The sequence below is a fragment of the Cavia porcellus genome, unplaced genomic scaffold (assembly GCF_034190915.1).
Source record: "Cavia porcellus strain 051 isolate PalLab524CR breed Dunkin Hartley unplaced genomic scaffold, mCavPor4.1 scaffold_25, whole genome shotgun sequence".
Taxonomy (NCBI): domain Eukaryota; kingdom Metazoa; phylum Chordata; class Mammalia; order Rodentia; family Caviidae; genus Cavia; species Cavia porcellus.
Genome location: NW_026947508.1, coordinates 21,240,071 through 21,261,179, shown reverse-complemented (window position 1 = coordinate 21,261,179; position 21,109 = coordinate 21,240,071). Strand labels below are relative to the sequence as shown.

At 42.8% G+C, this 21,109-nt stretch overlaps 1 protein-coding gene across 1 annotated transcript; it reads left to right on the top strand.

Moving 5' to 3' along the window:
• The first annotated feature begins 1,787 nt into the window (after window positions 1-1,787).
• On the top strand, window positions 1,788-16,369 carry Rpa2 (replication protein A2). Its single transcript, XM_013154173.3, has 9 exons — window positions 1,788-2,020; window positions 2,271-2,377; window positions 8,046-8,147; window positions 8,263-8,376; window positions 9,886-9,960; window positions 10,601-10,717; window positions 14,480-14,587; window positions 14,770-14,864; window positions 15,679-16,369. The coding sequence occupies exons 1-9, from the start codon at window positions 2,011-2,013 to the stop codon at window positions 15,761-15,763; spliced, it is 813 nt and encodes a 270-aa protein (XP_013009627.1). The 5' UTR covers window positions 1,788-2,010; the 3' UTR covers window positions 15,764-16,369.
• The last annotated feature ends 4,740 nt before the right edge of the window (window positions 16,370-21,109 follow it).

Below are 21,109 nucleotides of genomic sequence, written 5' to 3'. Positions count from 1 at the left end.
CAAATCAGTGTATTTTCTATCACATCACATATGTGGTTGTCTTACCATGGAGAAAAAAATTTACTTTTCTCTGCTTTTATTCAACTCACTGTATTTTCAATTTTCTTACCCAAAGTCTAGTTCTCATCTGAGTTTGTGACCCCATTCTAGGAGTACTAGAAGTTACAGTAACTACACTAGTTGATGTAATCAGCATAACTGCATTTAAATACAGACTCAGAGATTTAGCCTCTCTGAGGCTCAACTATCTCCTCTGTAAAATGGTAAGAACAATACCTGCATGGCACACAAGACTGAGTTCGTAGAAGTAAAATGCTTAATAGTGCCTGCCCAATAGCCCACGGACCATGTCTATCCTATTTACTATTGCATCTCAGGTCCTGGAACAAAGCAGCGATCAACAAAGATTTTTTTTTTTTTTAAATCGGTACCGGGGATCGAACTCACGACTGCCTGCTTGCAAGGCAGGTGCTTATGCCGTTGAGCTAAATCCCCAGCTCCAACAAAGATTTTTAATAAATTAATTGACCAAAAATCTGCCTACCAAGTGGTATTAAAAGCAATGTTAAGAGGCTGGGGATTTAGCTCAGCGGCATAAGCGCCTGCCTTGCAAACCAGGCAGTCGTTAGTTTGATCCCTGATACCGATAAAAAGGAAAAAGACCAAAAAAAAAAGCAATGTTATACTTTTTTAGAAGAATGGTCTTGCTTTGTACCTCAGAATGGCCCTGAATTCACTAGGTAACCCAGCCTGGTTGCAGCTTGTAATAATCCTGCTGTCTCAGCCTCCCAACTACTGGAACTACGAGAGGGCACCTATACACCTATTTCAATTATTCTGAATACAACATTGCAGGTTGGGTGTGTGGCCCACCCCTGTACTCCTAGCACCCTGAGGCCTGAGACTGGCGGATTTCAAATTCGAACCCTGGCTGGGCAAATTTTCAAAACCTTGTCTCAAATAAGAACGGGGGTGGGGGTGGGGGGCCGGGGATTGAGCTCAGCACCTAGCTGGCAATCAGGAGATCATGAGTTCAATCCCCAGTACAAAAAAGGCGGGAGGCTAGGAATATCGCTCTGTGGTAGAAGACCCCTGAGTTTGAGCCCCACTATCAACAAAATACAACAAAATCCGAAGTGACTAGGGTTCCTGACCTGGGATAGTATCAGAAGTATCGTCAAGAGGGTTCACATCCATATATATATATATATATATATATTTGTACCAGGGATTGAACTCACCACCTCGCGCTTGCCAGGCAGGCATTTATGCCCCTGAGCTAAATCCCTAGCCCCCATTCTCCAGTATTTTTAAAAAGGTCGCCGTAGGTAAGAGGACCAGCAGGAGGTGTTACAGAAAATGAATTCGATTTCCCATTATTGCAGCGCTGGGAATTGAACCTTGGGCCTCTCGCACGCACTCCGCAGCAGAGAATATGACTCTTTATGGAACAACAAAAAAAGCAATCTCACGAGGTGCTAGGACGCTCGTACCGCAACGTCAAAGCAAGAACTCTACCACACTACTTTAAGGTCATCTTTTTTTGACTAGTGACACTATAGAGGGACAAAGATGGTGGTAAACAAAGGAAATTACGTTGGGAGTCGCTTACACGTCTTAAGTGAGCGCTTAGGTCCTGCGGGAGGATTGTTTTGATTGGTTGTTTTCTTGAGCTACGGTCCTAGCAATACTCCCAGTCTGGACTTTTTTGCTTGCTTTTCGGGTTATGCCCTTAGTAAAGATGGCGCAAAGGCTTCCGGTTTCACGCGGGGCATGCGCATTCTCAGAAATTTGGCCGGAGAAGGCAGACAAAATACGTAGGATTCGTGAGCGTAGATTGGCTGAAGCGGGAAGCGTGCGCTGACTGGCTCCGCGCTTCGCGGGAAGGAGTTTGTGGCGCCAGAGAAAAGTGGATACAACGGTGTAGCGGCGACGGGATTCTGTGGTGTTCTGCGAGAGTACCGTACAGGAACCTTCTGGCCTTCTTTTCCCAAGAGATTCGCCACCAAGATGTGGAATAGTAATGATGGGTGGGATGGGGGAGGAGGAGGAAAGTCGCAGAAGGATTGAGCGAGCCGGGGGTCGAAAGGCGTGCGGCGGCGGGGGCGAGAGCTGAGGTGCCGGCGTTTGCGGTGCAGGGGCTGTTGGGAGGGTGGTGGGAAGATTAGGGAGACAGGCCCAGTGTTGGGGCGCATGAAGTCTCAGGGAACCTGCTGGATTCTCATGTGCTAGGGGTGCAGCACAGATACTAACACTGTTGTTCAAATCAGGTGGCTATGAAAGCTATAGCAGCAGCAGCTACGGAGGAGGCGTCAGCTACACTCAGACCCCGGGAGGTTTCGGATCGCCCACAGCTTCTCAGGCTGAGAAGAAATCAGTAGGTTGAAAGACTACGGTTTGACTTTGTTTGGCCTTCTACTGGTCTAAAACTCCGAACTCATGCAACAGAAAAAAACATTTGTGGCGAAGAAAGGGTGTTATGCATGAACTTATTAGAAAGCTATCGATTATTTTCCATGTGTCTTAAAAATGTGTAAGTGCTGTAGATTTTAAAAACGAAATCCTCCGTAATTTTGCAGCCACTATTTCCTTGGTTTTGTTCTGACATTTCTCTCAGCTATTGAGTTAGTCTGGTGGAAAACCTTTGAACTTGTTTACGTAGCCAGTTTTATATTACTATATTCAAAGTTGTTTTCCGGTTAAACATAGTGAGATGACATAATGCAGTGGAAAAGTATGGAGGTCTTTTGGTTTATTTTTCCTTTTTGTTTTTTGAGACTGTCTTGCTGCGTAGTTCAGACTGGACTTGAACTCACTATGTCCCCCGTGTTGGCCTTGAATTCACCGTGATCTTCCTGCCTCAGCCTCCTGAGTGCTGGAGTTAGACACCACCAAGCCCAGTAGGAGTGTAATTTCACTGACACTTGTTTTCAAAGTGTTGGCAGACTTGTTTCTTAACCTTCTTGATTACCTTAAATTAAGTGGGATTAATATATAACTTACAAGAATGTAGTGAGATTTGGTCCTAAATAAAGTGCCTACTCTGTGGTCACTTTCCATGAACATGTCTGATATTATCTTTAAAAGAACATTAGTTAGCAGTTTAAAGCCCTATGACCCTTCATTTTTCTCTTCTGATGATGGTACTGCTACTGCTTATAACAGGATACTTCTAAAAATTGATAAATAAAAAAATGTAGGAAAGTGATCCACAGAAAGTTTATCTAAATGATTATCGCTTTTTTAGAGATGAGTTTCCACTTAACAGTTGCTGTTAATATCATTCTGTAACTGCGGAATTAATCTGGCTTCCCTTTAGAGTCCACTCAGATGTGGTGTTTAAGATTCAGTGTTTGGGATACAGGTGTTTGGAGTACTTTCCTTAAAACTCTTAATCCAGGTGTAGGTTGAGGAAAAAAGCTATCAGTAATTGCTATGCATTTGGATATTGCTTTATTTTTCACGAGTTCATCATGTAGTCCTGTAATATTGTTCATTCCAGCATACAGCAGAGGCTAAGGTATATTCAGGGACTAAGTTAATAAGTAACTAGAACCAGATGGTGCATACAGGACACTGAGCAAATCTAAAATCTTGAGAAGCTGCTTCATTCTTTTTTTTTTTAATCTCTCAAAAACCGAAGAGAACTTCAGGCCCTCCTGCCCCCCGTTTTGTTTCTGTATCTCTATTTGTCTGTCTCTCACTCTCAGTAGTGCTGGAGCTGGAGCCCAGGAACCTGTGCACCAAGCACTTTCACTGAGCTGTATTCCCCAGCCCCTGGCATTTCTATTCTCTTAACATTGTCTTTCCTAACATTGTGAAGGAAAAACAAGAAATACAAATTCTCATTTTTCTTTCTCAACTACTTTTCTCCATTCTGATTATTTGTACCTGAGAATCCTGAGTCTGAGCTGTGTATTAAGACAGCTCTTCAGAGAATGACAGTGGTGTAAATTGGAGGTTCAAACTCAGATCTTTTTACTAATTATTTACTTTTTTGAGTCCATCTCACTATGTAGTTTTGGTTTTGTTTTTTGGAAAAAATAAAGTAATTTATTTGCATTGGTTCCATTTTTTTACTGTTACTATGTAGTTTAGGTAACCTAAACTCATGCCAATCCTCCTTCCTCAGCCTCCTGAGTGGTGGGATCACAGGCATGTGCTACCACACCCAGCTATTTTTAAATCTAGTGTTTTCTATAGTCATTTAGATAAAAACCTTCTCTAAAATGTTCCCTCTTGGTAAAAATATACTTTATTGTGTTGAAATGTCCAAAATTGTGAAATTTATCTCTGTAAAAGTGGTGATTTTGGGGCTGGGGATTTAGCTCAGCGGCATAAGCACCTGCCTTGCAAGTGTGTGGTCATGAGTATGATCCCCGGTACCAATAAAAAAGGAAAAAGACCCCCAAAAAAGTGGTGATTTCATAAGAATAATATCACAGTAGCCTGTGGTTCATACTCAGTAATGAATATTATAACTTTTTCAACATTAAACACATGTACAGGCATACAGCAACCTCTTTAAAACAAACTAGGGATTTCTTGTGATCCTTTCCTGGCTCAATAAAAAAAAAAAAATGCCTGATTTGAGATGAATTTGAAAGCATTATTGACAGCACAATTATTGCTCATGTATAACTTTTTACTAGGATAATAATATTTATGGATTACTCACTGCATGCGGAGACTGGTATTTGCACTTTATATACATTATATGTTTCATTTCAGACTTGAAAGGTAGCTGTCCTCCTTTGTTTACAAAAGGTGGTGGCACATTCAGGGCTGAGGAACTAGGATTTGAGTGCAGGTCTATGGGGCCTTCTGAACTCCTTGTTCTCTCTTGACCATATTAGTTCTTAAGTTTTTGCTGGAGATGCAGGCAGAATCTCAGCTGTGAAAGGTAAAAACAATGCAGTAGATTGTAAGAGGTTAGTTCTGCAGCCTGCAAAACTTGGATCTATAAATGTGATGGAGACTGTAACTTCTATAATTTACCAGCAGGTAGGGTGCAGTCTGTGTGGATGCAGAGAGCCTCCCCACAGGGCCCAGCTCCCCTCTGCTTCCTACCCCTTAGTATCCCACTGCACCCTCTTCCTTCCCATTCCAATGTGTGAGGCAGCCTGATCTTAAACGTCTGGTCTCAGGTGATCCTTCTGCCTCAGCCTCTTAAGTAGCTGGGATTGTAGGCATACCACTGTGCCCTGTAATTCACTTATGCTTAAAAAATTATAATCGTTATATTTTAATTGTAACACTTTATTGTAGCATTGGCCAAGGTTAGATTTCTGAAACTGGTGAAGATTAGGCAGCATTTCCATGAATTCAGTACTTTTTTTTTGTCTTTTTCGTTTTTTTATCGGTACCAAGGATCGAACTCACGACTACCTGCTTGCAAGGCAGGCGCTTATGCCGCTGAGCTAAATCCCCAGCCCCTGAATTCAGTACATTTTAAACAACTGTAAAGTAAAATACTGTAAAAATAACATTGAAAAACATAACTGAACCCTTCACATCCTTGTGAAAAGCTATTACAGATATGAAGAGTGAGAAGCAATAGCTAATCTATGAGCAAGCACTAGTGTTTGAGTGCTTACTATGTTTTTTGTTCTGTTTTTTTTTTGTACCAGGGATCAAACTCATGACCTCATACTTGCCAGGCAGGCACTTATGCCACTGAGCTAAATCCCCGGCTCTTACTATGTATTTTAAGTGCTTTATGGTGTTGTCATTCTGTTTTGTTTTTGGTTTTGATGCCAGGAATTGAACCCAGAGCCCTCACACTGAGTTCGACCCTTAGCCCTTTTTAGTTTTTACTTATTTATTTATTTATTTTGTCTTTTTCCTTTTTATCGGTACCGGGGATCGAACTCACGACCGCCTGCTTGCAAGGCAGGTGCTTATGCCACTGAGCTAAATCCCCAGCCCCTCTTTTTAGTTTTTATTTTTGAGACAGGGTCTCACTAATGTGCCCAGGCAAGGCTTGAACTTGAAATATTCCTGCCTCCATTTCCCAGAGTGCTGGAATTATAGGCATGTACCACCGCACCCAGCTTCATGTAATTGTTTTAATAATAATGATTTTTCATTCCTGGTTTCATATATGAGGAAACTGAGGTACAGATGAGTTGGGAAATACAACCAGGAGCATACCATGCTGGGGGTGAGAGTCACAGCCTCAGGCTGGAGCTCGGCCGCTTGCTTAGGTGCTGGTGGTTGACTGGGTTTAATTTCTGCTGTTCTTCCAGTGCTTGTCATTCACAGTTGTGCTTCCACAGTGAAACATTGTCCCAGTTCGGAATCTTCAGGCCAGAGTTGTGATTGTTACATCCTTGAAGGCCGAGAGTCTGTAGGGTTCTAGGTGTCACTTGTGGAACAGGTGCTGCACGCCTTCCTTTGATGTCTTGACAGGGAGAACTGCTTGTCTGTGAGACTGGGAATGTTTATTCTATTTGTTTGGGTTTTGGGGTTTACATATTGCCCTCAGCCTATAGTGTAATTCTTAGATTTTCTTTTTTCTAGTACTGGGAATTAAATCCAGGGCCTCATACATGCAAAGTGAATGTATTGCCTATTTTTTTTTTTCTTTTGAGATTATGTTGCCCAAATTGGCCTGTAACTCTCAGGTTCTTATCCTCCTGTCTCAACCTCCAGGTAGCCAGGACTATAGACTTGTACTATCATGCACAGTTTATGTGCCTATTATTTTATCACCATCAAATTCTTGTGCTACAAAGTCCAGGACAGAGGGTTGGGATATTGTGCGATAGTCAAGCATTGCCTCATATGCTTGAGGCTAAGGGTTCAAACCCTAGCACCACAAAAGAAGAAAAACTCCAGCCCAAATGTTCCCTCTTCTCAAAATTGATAGCCGGGCATGGTGGCTCACGCCTGTAATCCCAGCACTTGGGATGCTGAGGCAGGAGGATCGTTGCGAGTTCGAGACCAGCCTGGGCTACAAAGTGAGCTTAAGGCCAGCCTGAACTGCGTGGCATGAGACCCTGTCTCAAAAAAGACAAAAAAAAAAAAAAAAAAAAAAATTGTTAGTAAATTTTTCTGAGACTTGCATATAGCACATTTCATTCTATAGTTTATTAAGATTAAGTTGTAGGGTTTTATACTTGGTAAGTAGTTCAGGCTGACCTTAACCTCATGATTTTCCTGCCTCAGCCTCCCTAGGGCTGGGCTTATAGATTGTATCACCATGCTCACCTTTGTTTATATTTGTACTTCTGCTAAGTTAGGGTGGGGTGAAGGCAAATAGGTTTTTACTCATTTCTATTTCCCACAGACTCTTCCTTGCCAGTGGTAGGTTAAAATGAGTTTACATTGTTGTCGGGCTAATGTGGAAAGGGATTTGAATGTTCTCCCTAGATGCTCTTCTGCTCAGTTCGTCCTGTTCCTTCCCTTTAAGGTATCCAGTATGTAGGGGGCTGGGGATTTAGCTCAGCGGCATAAGCGCCTGCCTTGCAAGCAGACGGTTGTGAGTTCCATCCCCAGTACCGATAAAAAGGAAAATGACAGAAAAAAAAAAAAGGTATCCAGTGTGGCTTAAGCTCTTGCCTCATTTTCCCCAGGAGCTTGTCTAGTTGTCAGAACATCTGTTCTGCAAGAAGCTATACTTACGAGACCTAGAGAAGCTCCAGGGTCCTATCCCTGCTTGCCCTTGGGAAACGCTTTTGCACTACTGTTGCATCCCATTAGTGTCCTGACAACCTGCCTCGTGCAGCTGAGGCTTCCTCCTTAAGTTGATCTGGCAGCAGGTCACTCTTCCTTACTCCTATGTGCTCTGACCCACATGTTTGGGTGAATCCACCCAAACTTTCCACTCAGCAGGAGCTTTAGAGTCAGGTGAACCTGGGTTTGAATTCAAAAGTGTGGCATTTGTTACCTTTGTGACCTGGGTTTCCCTCTTGTGAAACAAGGACAATGAGGTTTGTTTGGAAATTTCAGTGTTCTAATACATTTAAACTGCTCAGTATGTGGCAAGTATTAAAGGAATTGTTATTTTCTGAGTTGAAATTATGCGTACTTTTTCTCTTCAGAGAGCTCGGTCCCAGAACATTGTACCCTGCACCATATCTCAGCTGCTTTCCGCTACTCTGGTAGATGAAGTGTTCAAAATTGGGAATGTTGAGATTTCACAGGTACGAAAAAGAACTTATAGGAGAGTCACTTAATCATAAGGAGATGTGATGTGCTTAAAGTGTATAAATATTGCTTTAGTTTACAGAACCAAGCTTTATTATTCCCCCAACCTAGGTCATTATTGTGGGAATAATCAGACATGCAGAGAAGGCGCCAACCAACATTGTTTATAAAATAGACGATATGACAGCTGCACCCATGGATGTCCGCCAGTGGGTTGACACAGATGTAAGTGTCTCTATTTTTGAATTGGGGTGGGGTTACTCTGGGAGTTTGAAGATGGCAGAATTTAAATATTACCACTTGGAGGTTTTTGTTACATTAAAATAATATATATACATAAGATATCAAAGGCAAGCTGGGTGTGGTGGTGCGCACCTGTAATCCCAGCACTTGGCAGGCTGAGGTAAGAGGATCACTGAGATCCAGGATCACTTATATCCAGGTTGGGCTACACACTGAATTGAAGGCCAGCCTGCACTGCATGGCGAAACCCTATCTCAAAAAAAAGAAAAAAAAAATGAAAGGCAGAAGCTCTAAACTTCCTAAAATATTACAAATAATTAAAAGACGAGACAGCAGAATGTAAGTTCCATTGCACACATGCACATGTGTGTGAATATGTGTGTATTGCTGGGGATTGAGCCCAGAGTTGCTCTACCATTAGGCTAAATCCAGCTCTTGTTCATCTTTTCATTTTGAGTCAGGCTGGCCACAAAGAACTTGAAATTGTCTGCCTCAGCCTCTTGAGTAGCTGTGATTACAGGTGAGTTTGACCAAACTTGAGGAGGATTATTACATCTTAGACACCACTCTCTCACTAGCACCTAGGACTGTACCAGTCATGTAGTGGACATTAAATAAATGTTGTTTAAATGAATGTGAAGATTTGCATATATTACAAACATTTTTACTTTTTTTTTTTGTACCAGGGATTGAACTCATGACCTGGCTCCTGCAGGACAGGCACTTATGCTGCTGAGCTAAATTCCCAGCTTAACTATTAATTTTTTTAAAATCTCAAAAAAAATAAAAAATCTCTACAAAGAAAAAAAAAGCTTCATCTTACAAAAATCAGTGACTCATTCATAAAACACCTAAGCATAAATGACAGTAAAAATAAAAAGTATAGTTAATAAGGAAGGAGATTCCATTTTTAATTTATTTTGTTGGCAAAGAAAAAATGATGGTAAGCTCGGGATTTAGCTTAGTGGCACAAGCCTGGCAAGCACAAGATCGTTAGTTCAATCCCCTGTACCAAAAAAAAAAAAGTCAGACCCTAAAAAATGATGGTAATTTTTATTCCTGGTAGGAGTGACAGCTTGCACAGTGCCTGTAACTTAGAATGCAATCAATAAACATTTGTAGAATGACTTGTCAAGGGCCAGGGATATAGCTCAGCAGGCACAGGACATGTCTGGCAAGCATGAGGTGTCTTGAGTTCAATTCCCAGTACCAAAAAATAATAAAAAAGTAAACGTTCAAGAATGACTTGTCATTGTTTTTGTAAGGAAGTGGATACCATGCTACCTTGAAAATAAGAGCATAAAATAAAACTTCTCAAAAATCAGCCTTTATCAAACTGATCAGTCATAAAAATATGGATCAACAATTCCACTGCTGGGGATTTAGTTCTTTTAATTTATAACTAACTTTGTACATATAATTTAGAAACTTTAGAGAGGCTTTCACCAGCATCACTAAGACCTAAAGATGTATTCATATTTTGTGTGTTAGGACACTGGTGGAGAAAACACTGTGGTTCCTCCAGAGACATACGTGAAGGTGGCGGGCCACCTGCGGTCCTTTCAGGTAAAGTCGGGCTAAAATGGCAGGTAAAATGCGTTTGCAAGAGCCAGTCTCTGGATCCAAGATACTTAATCATTAGCCCTCTATGTTTAATGGGATCTGATTTCCTTATCCTCTAATTCAGCAGGAAGCAACTGGCTTTTATTTGAACAGGAAAGTAACAGTGAGTGGTAGCCCATGCCTCTAACCCGATACTCTGGAGGCTGAAGCAAGGAGATCACAAGTTTGAGGCCAACCTGGGCTGCATAGCGAATTCGAGGCCTGCCTGGACAACAGAGTGAGACCCTGTCTCAAAAAACAAAAACAGACAAACAAAAAAAGTAAAAGAATGACAGAAAAAAAATCTCCAGTTGCAGCTGATGCTGTGGCGACCATTGGAGATGGAAGGGAAAACACTGGATTCAGAGTCCGGAAGCTAGGCTCTGCTTGGATTTTATCATTTTTTGTTTTACTTGTTTTTTGCTTGGTTTGGTTTGTTCCTTCATTGTTGACTATATTTGAGTTCCCTGAGTTAAAATTTTAGAGATATACATAACAGATATTTTCCTCATATTGACAAAATATTATAATGTAGAAAAGAGTCACAGTGTTTTGACTTGAATCTGCTCATCCTTTATTTACATTTTCATCTTTATTTTAATAGAACAAAAAGAGCCTGGTAGCCTTTAAGATCATGCCCCTGGAGGATATGAATGAGTTCACCACGCATATTCTTGAAGTAGTCAATGCACACATGATGCTCAGCAAACCCAGCACCCAGGTAAGCAGCCTCACACTCAGCTTTTTCCCTTTCCTGGAAAGCAGAGATTACTTTTGTGTTCTGACTTTGAGTTCTTCACATTTTTAAGGTTGAGCTAGAAGAAAGGCATCACTCCATAAACTTTGTATTTTATTCCAGATGAAGCATTTACATTTCTGTCAGAATTATGAGTTCCTCTGCATGGTACTCATATTTTATCATGGGGCTATATGCCTGTAATCCCAGTACTTGGGAGGCTGAGGCAGGAGAATCACTATGAGTTTGAGGCCATCTTGAGCTATATAGTGAGTTCAGGCCAGCTTGAACTACATTGTGAGACCCTGTCTGAAAACACAAAAAGGAGGAAAAAGTGAAAAAGAATGAAGAGTTCCTCTGACCACACTGCCGTAGATGGCTGAGGCCTATGACAACCTTCAGACAGTCACATAGGCTCAGCCTGTGGCTCCACAATTAACCAGCTCATAATCGGAGAAAAATCTCACGTTAGGGCAGCATTTTGGTGCTTTTCTTCCAGGCTCTTGCCTGGAAAAACTGCACTATTATTTTTCCTTGAAATTATATTTCTTGGGCCATATTGAAATTTGTCCAATTTTCTGTTGCGTGAATTCATTTTGACAAGTCCCTTCCAGGACCACTCAAAGCATTGGTCAATTCTAGTATTAGAAAGTCCTCAGATGACTCAGATGGCACAGTGAAGGGTGGTCATGGTAGCAGAGGCTTGAGAATGGACAAGCCAGTAGAGTGCCAACACTCACTCCACTCTGTGCACACAGTGTTTTATTTTGTTTTGTTTCATTTTCAGTAGGTCTGAATTATTTTTTTTTCAAATCCATTTTATTTCAAAGAGAAAATTTTAAAACATCAAGGGGCAACAATGATACATACACTACACATTGTCATCTCCAAGTCATTCACCCACAGTACTAAGACATCTGCATTCAGTTGTCTGAACAATACCAGCACAAATCTTTCCCTTCAGTGAACTAGGAGAAATCAGTAGTATAATTGTCTTAACTATTTTTTATATGCATACATATATACATACGTTGTTTCTTCCAGCTTCCCACACAGTGAGACAATATGATTACACATGTGTGTCTTTTTTTTTTTTTTTTTGTCTTTTTGTTTTTATCAGTACCAGGGATCGAACTCACGACTGCCTGCTTGCAAGGCAGGCGCTTATGCCGCTGAGCTAAATCCCCAGCCCCAGTGTGTCTTATTTATTTCACTTATGAATATAGTCTCAAGTTGCATCCATTTGCCTCTAAAAGTCTCCAGTTTATGGGCGAGTAGTACTCCATTGCCTAAAAGGACCACATCTTTTTTACTCATTCCTCAGTCAATGAGCCTTTACGTTGTTTCCAAGTTCTGGCTATTACAAATCGTACTGCTATAAACATGAGTGCACATATATCGCTATAGTTTGATGTTTTTCATTCTTTTGGGAAGATACCCAGAAGGGGAACAGCTGGGTCAAATGGGACCTCTCCTTGTTCTAGGTTTTGTTTGTTTTTGTTTTTTAAACTTCTTTTTTTAAGGGTACTGGGGATCAGACTCATGACTTTGCACATGCCAGGCAGGTGCTTATGCCACTGAGCTAAATCCCCAGATCCTCCTTCTAGTTTTTTGAGGACTCTCCACACTGATTTCCACAGTGGTTGCATTATATTCCCACCAACAGCAGAAAAGGATGTCTTTTGCCCCACAGCCCCTCCAGCATTTGTGACTGGTAGATTTCTTGATAATAGTTCTTTCTGGGAAATCTCAGTGTTTTAATCTGCATCTCGAATGACCAGCAATGTTGAACATTTTTTCACATATTTATTTGCTGTTTGTATTTCTTCATCTGAGAAATGTGTATTCCTCTTAGATGCCCATTTTTGGATAGGGTCTTTAAATCTGGGAAGACTGATTTTTTTGTTCTCAGTAGTAGCTCTTTTTCTGAGGAACAGCTGGCAAATGTTTTTCCCCGCTTTGTGGGTTGTGTCTTCACTCTGTTGGTGGTTTCTCTTGCTGTACGCACATACTCTGGTAATCACTGAGAACATTGACACATTCATTCAGTTTCCTATTTGAAAAATATTCATTGAGTCTAGCGTGTATTGATCATTATTGAAACCCTTGGAATCTAGCAGTGAGCAAGGTAAACTCTTGAGAGAAACAGGCAACAAACAAGACAAAGATGTGTAGGCTGAGGGGGTGGTGCATGGCTGCAGTCCCGGCTCTTTGGAAGCTGAGGCAGGAGGATGGCAAGTTTGAGCCCAGCCTGGAACTAGTGAGTTAACTAGAGACCTGTATCAAAATAAAAAAATTTTTAAAAGGCTGGGAATCTAGCTGTGTGAAGACCTTGGTTTCAATCTCCAGTGCTGCCAAAAAAGAAAAGAAAAATACACACTTCCAGGTATATAGGGGCCCTGAAATAGAGTAGGAGAAGAGAGTGATGGTGGGAACAAAATACACCTACAGGTAGAGGAAAAACAAGGAGGTAGAAGTGTAAGCCCCTCAAGGCTGGACCAAGCTTGGCATCTCTGAGACAACAGGAAGCTGACCAGTGGAAGAAACAAATGACAAGGAGGATGGAAGAAAGATCTGGGCCCACAGCATGGAGGGCTTATATTCCAGGGGGTGACATTGTCCAATTTACCGTTTATTTAACAAGCTCGCCTGGCTGCTGTGGACAGTGCACTCAGAGGCACCAGAGAAGGCAGCAGAAGTCACTGAGAGGAATGGTAGCTGCCGCTGGAGAAAAGGGGGATTGACTCCATGTGTTCAGTAGGTAGAGCTAATGAGCAATTCAAGGATTAATTGTAGAACTCGGAGAAAAGGAAGGGTTCGAAAAAGATTGCTGGGTTTGAGGTTTGAGCAGCTAGATGAAGCTAGCAGATTTGGAGGGTAAAATCCAGAGCTCTGTTTCAAAACTTGCCACGAATGAGGTGCCACTTAGACATCCGGGTGCACAGGTGACGACATCAGGCTGGACCTCAAGGGAGGGGGCATGCTGAAGATGGGAGTTCAGAGGGCAGAGACTTGAGCCCAGGGACACAGAACTTTAAAAGTCTGGAAGCAAGAGAAGCACCACTGAATGTCAGAGGATTTGCAGGCTAGGCAGGAAGACCAGGAAGTGGGGTTTTGTAAAACACTTTTTTTTGTCTGGTTAGTTTCTTTCTTATTTTAAGTCAAAGTCTTGCTAGGTAACCCAGCCTGTCCTCAAACTCATAATCCTCCTGTCCAGCCTTGCTGGAATTACCAGCAGGCTCCAGCACACACCATGCCCACCCCTTTTTAGTTTTTGAGATAGGGTCTCAGTATGTAGTAGCCTGAATTCCCAGACTCAGGTCATCTTTCTGTCTCAGTCTACTGAGCAGCTGCAACTACAAAAATGTGCCACTCCACCTGGCGTAGAGTATTCTGAAAACAACATTTCAAGGAAGGTGTAGAGCACCAAGGCGGGTCAGCACACCCTGTGATCCCAGCACCCTGCAAAAGGAATCACAGCACAGTGACATGGAAACAGTGCTGTGGGAGCTGTGATAGGAGATGGGCCGGAGGCTAAAACTAAGAAGGCAGAAAATTACTAACTTGCTTGGGGAATGTCGGGAGGCTTCATGAGGCAGTGGCAAGTTAGTTGGACGTAAAGGGCAGGGGCTTTTTTTTCTTAGCTGCTTATCAGTAAGTAATATGTTACTTGAAATAGCAAAGGCCAGCCTACACTGTGTTTAACTTGGTGAATTTCTAATATTATAAACTTATTTCTTAATTCAGCCCTCAGCAGGGAGAGCCTCTCTCAGCAATCCGGGAATGGGTGAAATGGGAAACTTTGGTGGGAATAGCTTCACGCCAACCAATGGCCTCAACGTGACCCAAAACCAGGTAAACTAAGTGGCTTCTTAGTTGTGAAAGACAGACCATCCTAACTTCTGTTACTTCTTTATCAATGTAGCATCTGGTTCCTTTTTTTTTTTTTTTTTTTTTTTTCTGATAGAAAGACTCAGATTTGCAAAGGGGAGTTCATTCAGAGTTATTACTATAGTCATTTTAATTTGAATTATCAGGTGCTGAATTTGATTAAGGCTTGTCCAAGACCTGAAGGATTGAACTTTCAGGATCTCAGAAACCAGCTCCAGCACATGCCTCTAGCCACAATCAAGTAAGTTTTTCTTCCCATGAGCTGTGTCTTTACGATTGTATCTACAAGTCCACCTCTTTGGGGCTTTCTCGTAATCAGAAGTAATTTAAAAGTAGATCTATATCTGTTGACAAAAGAGAAGTTGTTCAGAAACATTTAAAAGGACTCAAAAAGATGAAACTGTGCATTACATCCCTCATTCATTTGCTCATTCCACAAATACTTACGCCCATTACGTGTGGAAAATGTGACCCTCAACAAAAATTGCCCTCACACTTCATGGGCTTTGGTCTGGAGGGGTGAGTGAGCCAGCTTATGGCTCTTGTCATGGGAATCCCATTGGTGTTGCTGCCTGCACTACAGATAGAAATGCATCAGGCTCTGTGAACCTAAAGCCATTAGGCCAGGCTTACACCCTCGGCCTAATTCTATTCCAGTGGAACAAACTAATTAAACAAACAGTGTGATGATACTTGTGATAGTTGTTACTGTAAATCAGTTGATTTTTAGGCCTACATGGAAGGAAATGCTGAAGTCTATTTCCAGTTCCTGTCTTATAAAAAGAGGATAATAATTTCCATCTCAGAGTTACTGTGATGTTAAGCTACAGAACTGCCATCACATAGTAGGGTTTCCTCTGTTATCCAAAAGGCAGTTTCTTTCCTTCTGTACTGTTTGAAAAGGACCCTTTTAGTTGGCTGTGGTGCACATACTGAGCCTGGAGGATCAGGAGACTGAGCCAGGAGAATTGCTGCAGGTTTGAGACCAGCCTGGACTACATGGTAAAAACGAAACAAAAAATGACCCTGTTTTTTCTTTCTGTCTACCTTTCTAGGCAAGTTGTCGATTTTCTTAGCAACGAGGGCCATATCTATTCTACTGTGGATGATGATCACTTTAAATCTACAGATGCGGAGTAACGGATCTCATGAGTACCTGAGATGTTTCTGGTTGGACCTGTTTGCACAGTCTGTTGCTTCTGCTCTGCATATGTTTGGCGAGGTGACTTCTAAGAAGGAAGTTGCCTCTGTAAAAGATCTCAGTTGACATCCCTTTGTAACTCCCTGCTCTTCTGTTTGTTGTGTTTTGAAGCTGAAAGGAAAATGATCGAATTGACAGAGGTAAAGCAGGGTGGAATTTCTTAGAGAAGTTCCAGATGACCTCATTAGGACATCAGGACAGATGAGACTAGAAGAAAGCCACTACCAAGGGACTTGGACAGTATTGCTCAGAAATTTTTGTTCTTTAAAAAAAAAATTTGTTGAGAGAAGATGAGCAGAACTGGGGCTTGTGGGCATAGTGCAAGCAAGGAACCCACCTCCCACTGCCTGGTTTTGTCTCCTCTGATGTGTTACTTTCAGAGTTGCACTTCTCTTTCTCCACGTCTTGCCTATTGCTGAAAGTAGGTTTATGTGAATATGTGGTTACGGGATGCTGGCCTCACAGGACGGGAGAGGAAGAAATGTTACTGTGTTTTGTACAAAATAAATACATCCATATTTTAATAAAACAGCTGATTAGTGCAATGCTGTCCTTTTCCTTTCTATTTTCCCCCCGTTTTCTTTCTCAACCGATCATCTGATTGCTACTTTATCCTCTAAGGTAGTATGGCGTAGTATAAAACTTGGATTTAAATCCAAGTTAGAATCTTGGAACAGGCTGCCTCAGCTCTGAGGCTCCCGTCTCCTCATGTAAAGCCTGTTTTCTCAAAGGTTTATTGTGAAAATTGAGTATAGTAAGATCTGTAAAATGCATGGCATTTTCCTGTGGCAACTGGACCTCAGGCTTTTGGGTTGGCTCTTTCAGCCATGTGCTCATTTGACTGGCTGCACTGTGATCTCATGTATGACTTTCCAAAGCTTTGCCTGTTTGCTGGCCAACTTGATCAGCTTTCTCTTGTGGGAGAAGAAACTAATTCAAAGATGGTTTTAATAGTTTGTTTGTTTTTGAGGCAGGGTCTTGCTGTGTGCTGCAGCCAGGCCTTGAGCTGGCATTGTAGCCCACGCTGATCTCAAACTCAGAAGTCCTCCTGCGTCGGCCTCCTGAGTGCTGGATTACAGGTGTGCACCATCACGCCCAGCTGGATTTTTTGTTGTTGTTGCTGTTTCTTTAGACAAGGCCTTGTAGTGTAGTGCAGGCTGGCATTGAATTCATAGGCCTTCTGTTTTCACCTCCCAAGTGCTAGGATTATAGGCATGCACCACCATACCTGACTCTCAGGGTGTTTTGACAACTCTAGAACATAAGCTACATCTTAAATGAAAGAACCAATTTTTAAAAAAAAATTTTTTTTGAGATAAAGCTAATGAGGTATAACATGCAAATAAGAACCGTATCTGCAGGCTGAGGGTTTAGCTCAGTGGCTTAAGTGCCTGCCTGGCAACTGCAAGGTTTGTGAGTTCAATCCCCCGTATCAAAAAAAAAAAAAAAAACTATCTGCGTCAACTGCTTCTAAGATCTAGCAACTATTTGGGGAAGGCTCCGCCCCACCCTTACCCTCAATTTCTAACTGAACATCCAGCTGCTTTTCTTTACATGCAAAGTAATTTTGGGGTGGCTTTTATTTTTTTTTGAGACAGGGTCTTGTTATATAACACAGGCTGGCCTTGAACTCAGTAATGTAACCCAGGCTGAGCTTGAACTTGTGGCAGCCCTCCTGCCTCTTCCTTCCAAGTACTGGGATTATAGGCATGGGCTGCTACAACTGTGATGCCAAGTAATTTACATCTGAGGAGTTAGGCAAAGGTTTTAAGCTCAGTCAACCAGATGTTATTTGTAAGTGTGTCCATTCTTAGACAAAGAAGAAAGAACAGTTGCTAAAAACATTTTTTTTAAAAAAAAATTGAATTTCGAATGATGCTACTGTTCTTTTACAGGTGGCAAGCTTCTCTTTCTAGGTACCAAGCTCTGATTTGAAAAGGGCAGAGCTGTAGCCATGGTTCTGGTGCAGGTCTTCTGTTTTTGTAAAATTCATATGATGATTTGGTGATTTAAAAATTACCTACCATAGTGTGGTGGTGCACAACTATAATCCCAGCAGTTGGGGAAGTTAAGGCATGAGAGTTGAAAATTTAAGGCCTCCCTGTCAACTTAGACCCTGTCTCTAAAACTGGGCTGGGGCTGTAACTCAGCGATAGAGCAGTTGCCTAGCATGTGAGGCTCAGGATTCAGTCCCCAGTACTACAGAAATAAGGCTGTCAACTCAGTAAGTGTATGGACTGTCTGTAAGTGTATGGGTCAGGCTCTAAGGACAGAAAGAACAATAAGACATTGATGTCACAAGAATTGCTAGTGCACAGAGCAGCCATGTGCTGAGACTGACTTCCCTCCCACCTCGGCATTTCAGTCAGGAGCTAAGTGACTTCTGAACAGGGGCGATCTGTGGGGCTGAGCGTAGGCAGTACAGCCAGCTGGTGCCTGAGCAATACAATTTGTGCCTTCATAGAGCCACTGTGTGCAGGCAGAAAGAGCTTACATCTGGGACATCTGTGGTCATCTGATTGCATCCGGGATACGGTGTTCTGTTGAACCACAGGAAACAGCAGGATGACCAAGTTCTTAGAAACTTCCCAGCCCAGCACAGTGATGGGCCCAGCCTCTGGGAGAAACCTCTGTTGTGGAATTGAAGTTCCTTGAGAAATAGTACTTCGTTGGGTTTAAGAAGAGAAAGGCCAGGAGGAATTAGTGTTTAATGTGAATTGGAAGGTTTCTTTACGTTCAGTTGGAGCAGGTGTAGCAGCACACACTTGTATCTCAGCACTGGGGGATGTTGAGGCAGAGCGATGATGGAGAGTTCAAGTCCAGTCTGAGCCATTTAGCAAGTTAAGATCCTGTCTCATAATACCTACGAGAAAAAGGCTGAGGTTGTAGCTAGGGCAGAGGCTCTGGGCTCAGTCTCTAGTACCAAAAAAAAAAACAACACAACCACTTGATTTCACGAATGTGAAAAAAAAGATAATGCACTTGGGGAAAAGGAAATGAAATTTATAAATCAAGTTTTGAGTTAGCGTCCCGTCTTAGTTACTCTTGTTGCTGTGGTAAAATACCCAACACCCACAAGTTAAAGGAGGAAAGCTTTATTTGGACTCAGCTTGTAGAAGTTTCCGTCCAGAGTTGGCTGGTTCCAAGGCGGGGTGGCATGGGCAGCGAAACAGGCAGGTGGAAAGCAGAGCAGGAGGGATGTTAGTGCCCTTTCCAGCCACACCCACAGTGACCCACTTCCCCCAGGCTTCACCTCCCAACATCACACCCGGCTCTAAACCCAAACTGGTCCAGTATCACACGCCTGTGATCCGTCACCTGTGAGGGAATGAAGCTTTGAGGACATTTAGATATAAGTCATTTATATTCATTTGTTCAGAAACTTTATTTTGGAACCGTCTCATGTAGTTTAGGATGGCCTCCAACTCCCAGTGATCCTCCTGCTTCAGCCTCCCGAGTGTTGGCATGTGCCATCTCGCCAGGCTTGTTCAGCAGCTATTCATATATGTTGTTTTATAAATATGTCACATTAGGCAACAGTAAAGAGAAGTGAAAATATATTAAAAAGTGAACATGGAGGGAAGTATTAATCCTTATTTTGTGTTCCCAGTGGATCATCCTGTATAGTGAGGAGATGTGCTCCTCACTCGGGAACCCAGGGGGACTCCTCAGCCCCAGTATGACACCCTGCTTATCACCCAAGCACTTATTCCAGGGGTAAAGAAAAAAGCACCCTTAGAATAGTATCTGCCTCTGCTTGGCTCCCCACTAACCCCGGCACTCTGGGTTAAGAAAGTCATCACTAGTTTTCAAGCCCAGCGTTTGCTTCTGAGAAGCTGCTCCTTGCACTGCAGCATTGGGTTACTTAGCCCATTTTGCAGGCCCTCTGCCCTCTTTTTTTCTTTTGGGAACCGAAGATCAAACAACCTTGCACTTTGCAAGGCAGGCACTTATGCCACTGAGCTAAATCCCCAGCCCCCCCTCCTTTTTTCCTTTGTGATTTGCTCAACATTATGCCAAGACTGAATGCAAGTGTGGAAGTGAAAATGCATGCGTATAGGGACATTCCTAGGGCTTCTGTGCCAAAGAGGGACACTCCGTCCCTCCATGCTTCTCTCCTTGGTGCTGTCTTCCACGGGGTCCTCCTGTGTGGTATATGTCAATTTTCCTAGAGGAGGACATGGGAACTCGTAGGCAGACGGGGTGGCAAACCAGCTAGGTGTCTCCCAGATAGCTCCATGTGGGGTTCTGGAGGCCTGAAACCCCGTGAAGCACAATCGGTCTGGGAACCAGAGAGTGGCAGGGATGAGGGCCACACACAGACACAGTGCCTGGAATCTGGGAACTGGAAATCAGCTCTCACCTCAACTGGAGACTCAGACCATCTTTTTTTTTTTTTTTTTTTTTCCTTTTTATCGGTACCGGGGATCAAACTCACGACTGCCTGCTTGCAAGGCAGGCACTTATGCCTGCTGAGCTAAATCTCCAGCCCCCAGACCATCTTTTGTCTCCCGTCTTTGCTGCTGACCTAGAGCTAAATTCCATGACTGCATCAACTCACAAACCAAGGTCCTGGCACTTTCAGGAAATAGCAGCCTTGCTGAACAGGTCAAGACTGACCTTGGAGGCTGAGTTAATTGCCACAAGGAGAAAGGTTTGCATCTGTCCCCTTCTCTGCTGTACTGGGCAGTGGGGCTCTCCAGCCAGTCAGTGTGCCATCTCCACGGGCTGGGCACAGGACAGGTGCACAGGTGTGGCAGGACGATCTGGAGACAGACACAACTGCATGATCCTGGCCAATAACAACAGCAACGTGTTTACCAGACACTGCTACGTGCTTTACAAAGCTCTCATTTGACCTCGAGTCAATCTTGTGAGGTGGGTAACTGTTTGCTACACTGGGAATTGCAGGAAGAGGCATTCTACCCGCTTCCTTCCTGCATCCCTCATCCTTTATTTTGAGACAGGCAGGCCTTGAACTTGTGATCTTCCTTCTGGAAGATCAAGTAGCTGGAATTACAGACATGCGCCAACCACCCCTGGCCACTATGTATGTCTCAGAAAAGGGAAGCTTAGAGAGGTTACTAGTTACATAAGGTAGGTGGCGAGTGGGGTCCTGACCCAGGCTCGTGTTTCCAGAGTCCTCACCCTTAACCACTGCACTAATCTGCCTCTGAGCCACTGAATCACCAGCCCTGCTTCCTAGTTCTTAAAATCCGGCCACAGTTGCCTCTAAAAGTTAAGCGTTTGCAGATGGTATAGAAAGAATGTAGCATGAGGCAGAA